Raw genomic sequence first — 13578 nt, forward strand, 5'->3', positions numbered from 1 at the left:
AAAAAGGCCGCCAAAAACAACACTAGCTCCAGATATCATTACATTAATAATTATTATGATTTGATTTTTATTATTAGGATTTTTGGTCTGGTTTTCACCAAAAAACTATTACACTATTAACCAGGCCTAACTAAAAAAGTATTACACTATTTTTGTCACAGACACGCCAGGCTCCATCACCAACCAATCCCAGCGCATGCCGTCACCTGAGTACTGATCACTCACACCTGCACCTCATCATCACCCCAATCACCAGCACTACAAAAGACACTCACACACACCACCTCATTGTCCGGTCTCGTTTGCACTAAGGATATAACCTGTATGCTTACCTCAAGGACTCTCCGCGATACTCACCTGTCTCCAGCGTCTCCGAACTCCCTCCTGTGTTACCTGTCTGTGTGTGAGTGTTATCCACCAGCTCCGTCTTCATCCAGCGATCCCTATCGCCATCTGCATCAACAAAGGACAGTATCATTGACATTACCTTCATCATTGACTTCATCACCATTCATTCACCTGTGTGCACGTTATCTCTCTGCTTGTGTTCAATAAACCAACTTACCGTTATCTTCTGTCTCCGACTGGTATATCCTGTAACAGAAGACCGGACCAAAACCGTTGAACACAAGCATGAGTCACTCTGATCACTTCCAGGACCTGGTTGACGCTTTGCGTCGAACATTCACCGCTCCAGCACCATCACCACCGACTCCCGCCAGCACTTCCGTCAACACCGCCACTTCTCCCTGTATACACCAGTCCCATGGCCAAACCGTCGCCCTACTCTGGTGCGGTGGAGGATTACAACAGATTCCTTCTGCAATGCTCCCTGACCCTGGAGATGCAACCGCACTTATTCCCCAACGAATATTCCAAGGTAGCATTTCTCATGTCTCAACTTTCTGGTAAAGCTCTGCAGTGGGCCAATTCCATTTGTTCTCAAAATAATCCAGACGTATTCAGGCTTCATTGAACACTTCAAGGAAGTATTCGGAAAACCTTCCTGGGATTCATCTATCTGTGAGAAACTTTATAATTTAAAACAAGGAAAGATGTCTGTTAATGAATACGCTCTTCAGTTCAGAACCCTTGCAGCCCGAAGTGGATGGAATGAACAAGTGCTGCTGACTACATATCGCCAGGGTCTGGATCCTCGAGTGCGGTTGCATCTTGCTGCATACGAGGATACCATCAAGTCAAGTCAAGTCACCTTTATTTATATAGCGCTTTTTACAATGCAGATTGTGTCAAAGCAGCTTTACAGTGATAACTAGTATATAATTTGGCTGCACAGCAGCTCTTAAAGAATAGTGTCAATGCAGGCAGATCAAAGCACTGTTGAATAAATGTCAAGAATACTGTTGAATATCAAATGTCAAGTCAAATGTCAAGTGTCCCCAACTAAGCAAGCCAAAGACGACAGCGGCAAGGAACCCAAACTCCAATAGGTGACATCAGGTGGCAAACAGGTGGCAAATAGGTGTTAAATGGAGAAAAAAACCTTGGGAGAAACATATTCATCATGCCGGTATGGACGGTCTGTTGAGGAACTGTGGCACTGGCTGTCGTGTCGATGAGGCCTTCACAGTGGATGATCTAGTTGACTCGATCTATGTTGATACTTCAGGGCTGCGTTGTGGTCCTGTCAGGGCACTGGTCCTCGGTCTCATCTGGATATGGCCTGGATCCGGTTGACTACGGTAAACCTTGGGATAAACAGAAAAACTAATATTAGTGTAGATGCCATTCTTCTTCTGATGTAACAAGTACATCTGGTGTTATAGGAAGTGTTCCTGGTTCCGGGTGACCTAATTTTATGCAGCCTAATAATCCTTTAACAGATTTGAAAATATAAACTGATAATGTGTTATGTGTATGCCAGGTTAAAGAGATGCGTTTTTAGTCTAGATTTAAACTGACAGAGTGTGTCTGCTTCCCGAACAATGCTAGGAAGATTGTTCCAGAGTTTAGGTGCCAAATAGGAGAAGGATCTACCGCCTGCAGTTGATTTTGATATTCTAGGTATTATCAGCTGGCCTGAATTCTGAGATCGCAATAAACATGAAGGACTATAATGCTTTAAGAGCTCGCTCAGGTACTGGGGGAGCTAAACCATTTAGTGCTTTGGAAGAGGTTCCTAGCTGACGATGAAGACTTAACAGAGCAGCCATCAAGTGTTAGACAGTATTCTAGGTTATTACGTGAAGAAGTTTTCGGTCCAAAAATTAGAATCTCTGTTTTTTCTGAATTTAGTAGTAGGAAATTACTGGTCATCCAGTTTTTTATATCAGCTATACATTCTGTTAATTTTGCAAATTGGTAAGTTTCGTCAGGCCGCGAAGAAATATAGAGCTGAGTATTATCAGCGTAACAATGAAAACTAACGCCATGCTTTCAAATGATATCTCCCAAGTGTAGCATGTACAGACTGAAAAGCAACGGTCCTAGTACTGAGCCTTGCGGTACTCCATATTGAACTTGTGATCGATATGACCGCTCTTCATTTACTACTACAAACTGATAACGGTCAGATAAGTATGATTTGAACCATGACAATGCAATTCCACTAATGCCAACATAATTTTCAAGTCTATTTAAAAGAATATTGTGATCGATAGTGTCAAATGCAGCACTAAGATCCAGTAACACTAATAGAGAGATATAACCACGATCTGATGATAAGAGCAAATCATTAGTAACTCTAATGAGAGCAGTCTCAGTACTATGGTACGGTCTAAATCCTGACTGGAAATCCTCACACATACTATTTTTTTCTAAAAAGGAACATAGTTGTGATGAAACTGCCTTTTCTAGTATTTTTGACAGAAAAGTAAGATTTGAGATCGGCCTGTAATTGACTAATTCTCTAGGATCAAGTTGTGTTTTTTTAATAAGAGGTTTAATAACAGCCAGCTTAAAAGTTTTTGGTATGTATCTAGTGATAAAGATGAATTAACAATATTAAGAAGAGGATCTATGACCTCTGGAAGCATCTCTTTCAATAGCTTAGTCGGTATAGGGTCTAACATACATGTTGTTGATTTTGATGATTTTGATGATTTAACAAGTTCAGACAATTCTTCCTCTCCCAAAGCAGTAAATGAATTGAATTTTTCCTCAGGGACACTACAATGCACTGTCTGACACGATACTCCAGTAGACGGTTGCATGGTTATAATTTTTTCTCTAATATTATCAATCTTGCAAGTAAAGAAGTTCATAAAGTCATTACTGCTGTGCTCTTTGGAAACATCAGAAGTTGAAGCGTTATTTCTTGTTAATTTAGCCACTGTATCAAATAAATACCTAGGGTTGTGTTTATTTTCTTCTTAAAGTTTTGAAAAATAGGCAGATCTAGCAGTTTTTAAGGCCTTTCTGTACTCAATAATTCTCTTTTTCTGGTGAGAGATTCTCTCTCTCCGTTCATTCTCTCTCTCTGGCCTCAAACGATTCATCCAGCTATCAATCCGTTTCGCCACTCGTATGCAGTCATGTCTTGAAGAGCACCAGGGTCAACCGCAGCACAACACCATCCTCTGCCGCCCAGAATCCATCAGCTCTCCAGAACCAGCCACCGAACCCATGCAAGTGGATTCAACACGGCTTACACCTGCTGAATGGCAGAGAAGGTTGACCCAGAATTTGTGTTTGTACTGTGGATCTCCTGGGCATGTAATCTCTGCATGCCCAACACTTCCTCCTCGTCCTATGGTGAGTGCTATCATCTCTACCCTCCAGACAATGAAACCACTCACTACAATTGTAAACCTTACTGCTGCTGATGTTTCCATTCCAGTATCTGCACTCCTCGATTCTGGGTCAGCAGGAAACTTAATCTCCGGCACCCTCTGCCGTCAGCTCAACATCAAGACCAAGAACACGCCGTCTACCTACCAGATCCATGCAATAACTGGTAAACCTGTAACCCGAAGACATGTGAGTAAAAGTGTTGGACCCCTTCAACTTCAAGTTAGACTTCTGCATGTCGAGGACATTCATCTGGAAGGTTCTGGTTCTGGAAGGTTCCACCGCTGACGTAATTCTAGGGCGCCCATGGTTGGAGCAGCACAACCCCATTATATCATGGAAGATGGGGGAATTCTTGAAGTGGGGCGAAACCTGTTTTCCTGAGTGTTTCCATACACTTCCCATTTCAAGATCTTCTGGTTCCAAGTCTATTCCTGTCTGTGCGACTTCCATTGAGTGTCCCATCGAGAAATGTTCAGTTGATATTCCATCCTATTACGTCCCCTTCAGTGACGTTTTCTGCCCCAAACGTGCTTCCAAGCTGCCTCCACACCGGCCATGGGACTGCGCCATAGATCTGCTTCCGGGTGCGTCAGTGCCAAGAGGAAGGCATCGAGGAGGCGCTGGCGCAAGGCTACATCCAACCATCAACTTCCCCTTCTGCTTCCAGTTTCTTCTTTGTGGCAAAAAAGGACAGAGGCTTGCGGCCATGCATCGACTACAGAACACTCAATAATGTCACAGTCAAATTCTGTTATCCCCTTCCTCTCATCCCAGTGGCCCTGGAACATCTCCGTGGTGCCACTGTGTTCACCAAGTTGGACCTCCGCAGCACCTACAACCTCATCCGGATACGTGAGGAGGACGACTGGCCGCTACAAATACTTGGTCATGCCCTATGGACTCCGTATTCCAGGATTTCATACATGAGGTGCTCTGGGAGTTTCTACACAAGTTCGTGCTGGTCTACATCAGAGAGCGTGAGGGTCTGGGACTCAGCACACCATCAGCTTCAACGTGCCCTTTGCAGACGCAGGATGATAGCAGACCTTTTCCGCTCCAAAGCTCCAGTTTACCAACCAGGAGAGAAGGTCTGGCTGTTAACCAGGGACATCCGACTGCGTCTGCCTTGCCATAAGCTGAGTCCCAGGTTCATTGGCCCATTCACCATCATCGAGCAGATCAACCCGGTCACGTACAAGCTCCAATTACCACCACAGTACAGAATTCATCCCACATTCTATGTGTCACTTTTAAAACCTCACCACCCTTCTGTTCCTCTCTGGTGTGACCGAAGCTGAGCCCCCCCTTCCACTGATCCTGGATGACGGAGCTGCCTACGAGATCCTGGACTCCCGGCGCTGTGGTGGTCAGCTTGAATATCTGGTGGACTGGGAAGACTACGGTCCCGAGGAACGGTCCTGGGTTCCACGTAACAACATTCTTGACCCTAATCTTCTAGACACCTTCCATGCTGCTCATCCCAACAGACCTGCCCCTCGTGGAAGAGGAAGACCACCACGACGTTGGGGTCCTCGGCCCTCAGGAGCGGCCGTAGAGGGGGGGATACTGTCACAGACACACCATGCTCCATCACCAACCAATCCCAGTGCACGCCGTCACCTGAGTACTGATCACTCACACCTGCACCTCATCATCACCCCAATCACCAGCACTACAAAAGACACTCACACACACCACCTCATTGTCTGGTCTTGTTTGCACTAAGGATATAACCTGTATGCTTACCTCAAGGACTCTCCGTGATACTCACCTGTCTCCAGCGTCTCCCTCCAGCGATCCCTATCGCCATCTGCATCAACAAAGGACAGTATCGTTGACATTACCTTCATCATTGACTTTACCCATCACCATTCATTCACCTGTGTGCACGTTATTTCTCTGTTTGTGTTCAATAAACCAACTTACCGATATCTTCTGTCTCCGACTGGTATATCCTGTAACAATTTTGAAAAATCACATTGCAAAATTAAAACAACATAAATATAAGATAAATAAATTGGCATTTAACAAATATTTTTAACATTTATTATTGAATTTAATATTTAATACTGTATAGAAATTACAACTTTTATCTATTATTATGCATTTTAGACTCATTTTAAGCACTAAGTAATTTGCAAGTGCATTATTTTATTATAATTGTTATTGAGTGTTACTGAGTGTACCTTCACCTCCTGATTCAGTTAAGACGTGTGTGGAAATTGCTGCTTTGTGACTGAGGATCTTTAAATTGTCCAAAACAATTCCACACTCTGTTATAAAACACATAACCGTATTACTTTAATTTAACATGAATAGTTAGTATGTCATACCTTAAAAGTTGAAACCAATAACGATGTTCCTTTTGATAATTGATGATAATGGCGCTCTGCTCTGGTCCAGGTTACGTTCTTCATGAAGTAGCAGCGTGCGTGACCAAGTGTAGCAGTGACAGTATAGCTGTACAGCCCCCTCTGTTGGTGAATATAATCCCTACACGATTGCTCCGATAACCAGCAGGCTGCTGTATGTTGGTCAGGCTTTTTTTGCAATGTATTTGCAGGCTATTTTGAATGAGCTATAAAACGGGGACATTTCTGGGGACGGAGCACCAAAAATCTGGACTGTCTCCGGAAAACGGGGACGTCTGGTTACCCTGGTAACCGTCTGGTACATGCGGCAATCCTGACAAAACATGACATTTTCATGATCAAACACAAGCCATTCACGACCCATCAGCCATTTGGCATTACATTTTCTTTTCATTGTTTCTCTGTCGATATCCTCATCCTCTTCTCAGAAATCTGTCCCAACCACCACCGCATTTAAGTTTAACTTTTTCCTTTACTAGCTAACTCCCTTCTCTTTCAGTCTATGCTCCTTGCTCTGGCTCCGTTCGTTCTTCTTCTTCCTTGTGTTTTCTGATGGACGCTCCGTTCGTTTCCATGGTTTCTCAAGCTGCTTTCACTGCAAACTGCGCGCAGCCAATGGGTGTATAAAAACGTCATTGCGTAGCATTACGGCACAGTGTTCATGTGAAATGTAGGAAGTGCTGCCAGGGGGATAAATGACTGAGAACAGAGCCTCATACATCACCGGCCAAACTGGCAAGTAAGTTTTTATTAACACCCGCCAAAATGAATTTTAACCCGCATTTGGCAGGTTGGCGGGTGTTAATTTAGAACTCTGATTCTCAGTACTATTTTTCAAACCTCAACAAAAACTAATATTAGGCTACGGATAAATGTTCTCATATATATTGTGATATTGTCACACAAGACATGGTTCTCAGCTATTTAATTAAATTGTCAACCTCAAAAATTAAGTTGATTTTATGTTTTATTACTCTCCATCTATTTCAGCTGAACATGAAGGTTCCCAGTTTACACTATGCTCTGATACAGGAGGAGGGTTTTACATTGGATATGACGGAGAAGAGGTGTGGCATGCCGACTTTAATGAGAAGACAGGGGTATTGACATTACCTGGATTTACAGGTACTATGACATTTGATGGATTTTATGAACGTGGTCTTGGACGTTTGGCACAATGCCGAAGTAACTTACTCAGCTTCATTAAAGGTTTCAAGAGCCCACCACCAGAAATGGGTAAGGCATTAAGATACACTTTGAACTTTTACTTTTTTGATTGAATATAAATACTATGATGTGGATAACATTTTAATGTTTCTTTTGTGAAGGGTTTATAAAGGGTTTTCTTAAAGGTAGGTTAGGCAGTTTCGGCATCATCAGTGTCATCTAGTGCAGGGGTTCCCAACCACGTTCCACGTTCAAATACATTGAAAAGGTTTAGTTCCAACCCTGAATTGGCTAGGCAAGGTCTTATTATATCCAGGCTACACTCTCACAAAAATGGTAGAAAAGCTGTCACTGGGTGTAAGGGTGTGTTTACACTTGGCATGTTTGGTTCGATTAAAATGTACACTGGTGCAACTGCTCTACCAGTGCGGTTCATTTTAATAAGTGTGAACGCTGCCATCAGGACACTGGTGGATCTTGGTCTGCTTCCAAACCTCTGGTGCCTTTATTAAAATGAACGCAACATGTACAAAAGACATTGGCTGACAACTAACCAACAAACAAACAAATAAACAAACAAACCAAAAACGTGACATGATGTCACAAAATAAAAAGCACAAACTCTCAAGAATACTTGTTTTTTCTTGTCATAGTTGTGATGTTGGAAATCACAGTACAGTACAGGCATCAGAACCACATGATGTTTTATAAACGTAGTTCAGGAGGAACAAGTCAAATAAGATACCCAATCATTACAACATCTTAATCATTACGTCATCTCAACCAGCTGTCAACAATCTGTAATCAACATATCTACCCAATCGGCATGAGTTCAGGCCTGTATATAATCACAGTCAAACTCACCCAAGGATCCTCGACAGTTTCCAGAATCCCTCCACCACCCCGTCTCCTCACACTCTCTGGATTACTTCATATAATCTAAAAGGAGGGGGGGGGTACTCTGTGTTCGGGCCGATTACCGAGCTCGGAGCCCTCTCCCCGGACAGCACGCCAAATACGTTTACCAATTAATTTACCTGACTTATTTGTAAGTGTGAACTCGTGAAGTCTCCTCACAGCAAATCTTCATTGTGTGTATGACGAAGGGATTCCTGATTTTGAATTGACTGGCATACACATAACACATTATCAATTTATGTTTTCAAATCCATTAAAGGATTGTTAGGCTGCATAAATTAGGCCAACCATAAACTGGAACACTTACTATAACTCCAGATATACATGTTACATCAGAAGAAGAATGCCATCTACGCTAATATTAGTCACTCTGTTTTTCCCGAGGTTTAGCGTAGTCAGCCGGATCCGGGCCATAATCCAGGTCAGATTGAGGACAGTATAGCTGATTAGGACACCCAAAGATTGGGAAGAACTAAGGTAGGCTTGGCTTAACAAGGATCATTGATATTGTTACGGATGTAAGAGCGATATGCTTGTGAAGATTCTGATTATCTTATCTGAGATACCTCATCTTGCTGCTGAGGTTGCTGCTCCAGTGCGGAAGGAATGCATTGAGTGGCGTTCTGCAGATATTCCGGTGATATGGAGGATTTGATTGTCAAGAGCGGGACTTGAACTTGGGTCTCTGGTGTGAAAGTCTAATTATCCACCACTGAGCCACAAAAACAGAAGAGTATTCAGTCCAAAAGGAAGCAAAAAATCCAAACGGAAAATCAATGATCTCCAAACAACAGGAGCAACACTTACGGCAGCAACTGGCTAGGAAACCACAATAACCAAGCAAAGATACAGGGAAAGAGCACAGCTTAATGAAAAAATAAAGCATTGCAAAATAAAGCATTACCCCCCCCCCCCCCCCCCCCTTCTAGGAATGACTCCTGACGTTCCTTCCAGAATGACTGGTTTTGTGAGCATGAAATTCTTAAATAAGCTTGGGGTCTGCCAGGACATAGATACTGCCAGGACACACGTACTTGACGGACATCCAGTATTCGGTGGACTGTGTAGGCTGGCTGGCCACCGATGATACAAGGAGGGTTTACCTTTCGCAAGAAAAGAAGACCAAACAGGTTTTAACAGTGAGACATGAAAAGCGGGATTTATCTTTAAAGACATAGGCAAGTATAAATGATAAGTAACTGGGTTAACTTTCCTGAAGGTCTTAAAAGGCCCGATGAACCTCTGAGAAAGTTTACGGGACTCCACCCACAAGGGAATGTTGTTGGTGGAGAGCCAGACTCTTTGGCCCGGGCACAGAGTGCTGGCATTTCTGTGTCTTCAATTAGCCTGGTGCTGGTTCTGCTGAGAGACCTTAAGGAGCTTAAATCTGGCCCTTTTCCATGTCTGGCAGTAGTGCTTGACGAACTGTTGAGCGGAGAGAACTGTGTTTTCCACTTCTTGCTCAGTGAACAGTGAAGGAGTATACCCGAACTGGCACACGAAAGGGGACATGCCTGTAGCAGAGGAGCGAAGGGTGTTGTGAGTATATTCTGCCCACATGATGAAGAAAGACCACAAGGATGGGTTGTTAGCCGCCATACACCTCAGGGTAGTCTCAAGATCTTAGTTAAGCCTCTCTGTTTGCCCATTGGACTCTGGGTGGAACCCAGAAGATCAGACTGAAGCCCCCAAAGACAATCTCAATCAGACACAATGTCTTGTGGAATGCCAAAGACTCAAAAGATATGGGTTATAATCAATTCAGCAGTCTCTTTTGCAGTGGGCAGTTTGGGCAAGGGATCAAACCGGGTGGCCTTGGAGAATCTATAAACTATAACCATGATATTGATTTTGCCCTGTGATAGTGGTAGTCCAGTGATAAAATCCATGGAAAGATGAGCCCAAGGTCTATGTGGTATTGAAAGAGGATGCAATAGCCCCTGGGGTGAACGGTGAGAGGCTTTACCTTGGTTGCTCGTGGGACAGGCATTTACAAATGTTGTGACATCCTCTTTGATAGTTTGCCACCAAAACCGTCTCTGGAGGACGGTTTCTGGAGGACTTGAGAAGGTCTCTGGAGGACTTGAGAAGATGAGGATATCATCTAAGTAGACAAACACAAATTGGTTGAGCATGTCTCTGAGAATGTCATTAATGAGAGCTTGAAAGACTGCAGGAGCATTAGTGAGACCGAAAGGCATGACTAAGTATTCATAATGACCAGTGGGCGTGTTGAAGGCAGTCTTCCATTCATCTCCTTGTCTGATGCGCACAAGATGGTAGGCATTGCGTAAATCAAGCTTGGTGAAGATGGAAGCTTCTTGAAGGATTTCAAAGGCAGTGGCCATTATTGGCAAGGGATAGCGGTTACGAATAGTGATCTTATGGAGTCCCCTGTAGTCAATACATGGCCGAAGTCCACCATCCTTCTTACTGACAAAGAAGAGCCCAGCTCCAGCAGGGGAAGTGGATGGGTGGATGATCCCTGCCACAAGGGATTCGTTGATGTACTTGTCCATAGCAGTGCATTCAGGGAAGGACAATGAGAATATACAATCTCTGGGGGGACAGGTTCCAGGGAGTAGCTCAATGGCGCAGTCATAGGGGCGATGAGGAGGTAAGGTTGTGGCCTTCCTTTTGCTCAACACTACCTAGAGATGGTGGTACTGAATAGGGACTTGGGACACATTTAGGGGTTCCTGAGACTCGAGAACAGGATCAGGGGAGTTCTGGACCAAGCATGTAGTCTGACAGGTGGAACCCCAACTGAGGACTGCGCCAGTGGACCAGTCAATGTGTGGGTTATTCTGGAGGAGCCAGGGGTAACCAAGGATAACAGGAAACTCTGAAGACTGTATTAGAAGAACACACATTGTCTCCTGGTGCTGGTAGGTGGAGAGACAAAGGAGAGAGGTGAGGTGGGTTATTTTCCCAAGAGCTAATGGTCTTCCATCCAAGGCTGTCACAGTTAGGGGAGCAGGAAGGGAATTAGTAGAGATCTGGAGACTTCTGGCAAGGGAAAAATCCATGAACTTTGTGTTTTTGGTATCCCCAAGTAAGTGTGATGGCAAGGATCAACCCAGAGTTGGAAGGTGAAGTAGTGCATGTTACTCTCGTTACAGTCCTTTCTTGCCAGTGCGAAACCAGGCATTTCTCGAGAATTCTGGACAGGTGGAACAAAAATGACCATACAATCCACAATATAAACAACAGCGCTCCCTCATACGACGGTCTCGTTCTGAAGGGGAAAGTCGAGTCCTACCCAACTGCATAGGTTCAGGGGAATCTTGGGGCACTAGTAGCATTTGAACAGGAGAAGGGCTGGCAGACAGGATTATTAATACCCTTGGTAAATATGACCAAAGAAGACTGTGAAAATAAATCTGCATCGTTGATACTTTTGATCTTTTATTTAAAAAATCTACAAAAATGCAACCTTTCACTGGAGAATAAGAATTTTAAATGGGGGGGGGATCTCATTATGAGAGAAATGTTTTTCTCTAATACACACTGCTCACAAATAATCATACCCTTTTATTCAACACCTTTTGCAGCCTGATGAGTTTGGAGAACACCTGACAAGAGATCAGAGACTATCATCAGATCCTTCAGATTCCCAGCTGTTGGTGCTTCTTCTCTTCAGTTCACTCCACTCATTTTTTTTTAGGGTTCAGGTCTGGTGACTGGGACAGCCATGGCAGAAGCTTGGTTTTGTGCTCAGTGACACATTTTTGTGCTGGTTTTGATGTTTGTTTTGTATCATTGTCCTCAGGGACGTGCACAGGAATTTTGAGGGGCAGTTGCTCTGACCTAAAAAAAGGGCACTCCCCTAACCCCCCCCCAAAAAAAAAAAAAAAAAAAACAACTCACGGGCTATATGAAGGACTGAGAATAACCGTGGTATAAGCGGAATAATTGACTCCGCTTCGAGTCGTGACCGAATCACCACCTCAGGTGTGCATTATTCTTCTAATAATTCAACTGCCCGTCGTCAATTATTCCTTACTTGAATCACAGCTTAAATAGTGTTTTGACATCGATAACCCAAGTGCATTTTACCTCAAACTTGCGTCTAGTTAACTTTCTAAAGTAGCAATTGCTTCTCGGGTCGACATTAACACACTGACATGAATTATATTCAGTATTAAAAATATTTTTATACCACTTTTTAATGTGTGATTGTGTAAAGGTTTTCATGAGATACCAACCTTTCGCGAACTTGCTTCCAACACTCGTTCTCATGGAGGCGCAGTGTGCGCGCGCGAGTATGTGAGAGAGACGCGTGAGTGAGAGACGCAGGGAAATGACATGCAGCTGAACGTTTGCTCTATGAAAGACACTGACATTGAAACATGACAAACTACGGCCCAGGTCAGGAAGCAGACAGACTGGCTAAACCGACCATCTGCTAGCTGCCTCACGTTACAGAAGTCAGATAAATCCCAACACATAGAAACTCTTACACCTAGATATTATCACATAGAGACTGTGTCTGTACCCCGAATTAATAAAAACAAAAAACTTCCAAACCCATTTAATGGAAAAAATTTAATTGATGTTTCAACAAATAAAAAATCGAGATAATAATGATAAACAAATGATAAAGCTTGGATTGTTAAGTATTAGATCACTTTCTTCAAAAGCACTTATTGTAAATGATATTATCACAGACAATAATCTAGATGTGCTGTGTTTGACAGAAACCTGGCTAAAACCAGACGATTACATTACTTTAAATGAGTCCAGCCCTCAAGGTTATGATTATCGACACAATCCTCGACAGAAAGGCAAAGGGGGAGGTGTTGCTGTAATTTATAGTAATATTTACAGTATTAGTCAAAAGTCTTCCAAATATAATTCCTTCGAAGTGATGGTGCTTTACGTAACATTATGTAAGTTGACATTTGTGTTGGCTACTGTATACAGGCCACCAGGACACCATACAGACTTTATTAAAGAATTTGCTGATTGTCTATCAGAGTTAGTACTAGCTGCAGATAAAGTCCTTGTTGTTGGTGATTTTAATATCCATGTAGATAATAAAAAAGACTCATTGGGATTGGCATTTACGGACATTCTAAACTCTATTGGTGTTAGACAACACGTGTCAGGACCCACTCATTGTCGTAATCATACTTTAGATCTAATATTGTCACATGGAATCGATATTGACGCCGTTGAAATTCTGCAGCAGAGTGACGACATCTCAGATCATTATCTAGTCTCGTGTATACTACATTTAGTTAAAGAGGCTAAACTGCCTCCCTGCCATAAATATGGTAGAACCATCACTTCTACCACTAAAGATCGCTTTATAAATAACCTTCCTGATCAGTTTCATCGCCTTAGCATACCAGACAGCTTAGAA

At 43.1% G+C, this 13578-nt stretch overlaps 1 protein-coding gene across 1 annotated transcript in view; it reads left to right on the forward strand.

The window, feature by feature from the left end:
* The window catches only part of LOC125269565 (H-2 class II histocompatibility antigen, A-U alpha chain-like), a 45633-nt gene that overhangs the window by 20669 nt on the left and 11386 nt on the right, over positions 1–13578 (forward strand). Inside the window, exon 2 of the mRNA XM_048192463.1 lies at positions 7116–7361. Coding sequence (XP_048048420.1) covers positions 7116–7361 — 246 coding nt within the window. The remainder of the gene's footprint in view (positions 1–7115; positions 7362–13578) is intronic.

The sequence above is a fragment of the Megalobrama amblycephala genome, linkage group LG6 (assembly GCF_018812025.1).
Source record: "Megalobrama amblycephala isolate DHTTF-2021 linkage group LG6, ASM1881202v1, whole genome shotgun sequence".
NCBI lineage: Eukaryota > Metazoa > Chordata > Actinopteri > Cypriniformes > Xenocyprididae > Megalobrama > Megalobrama amblycephala.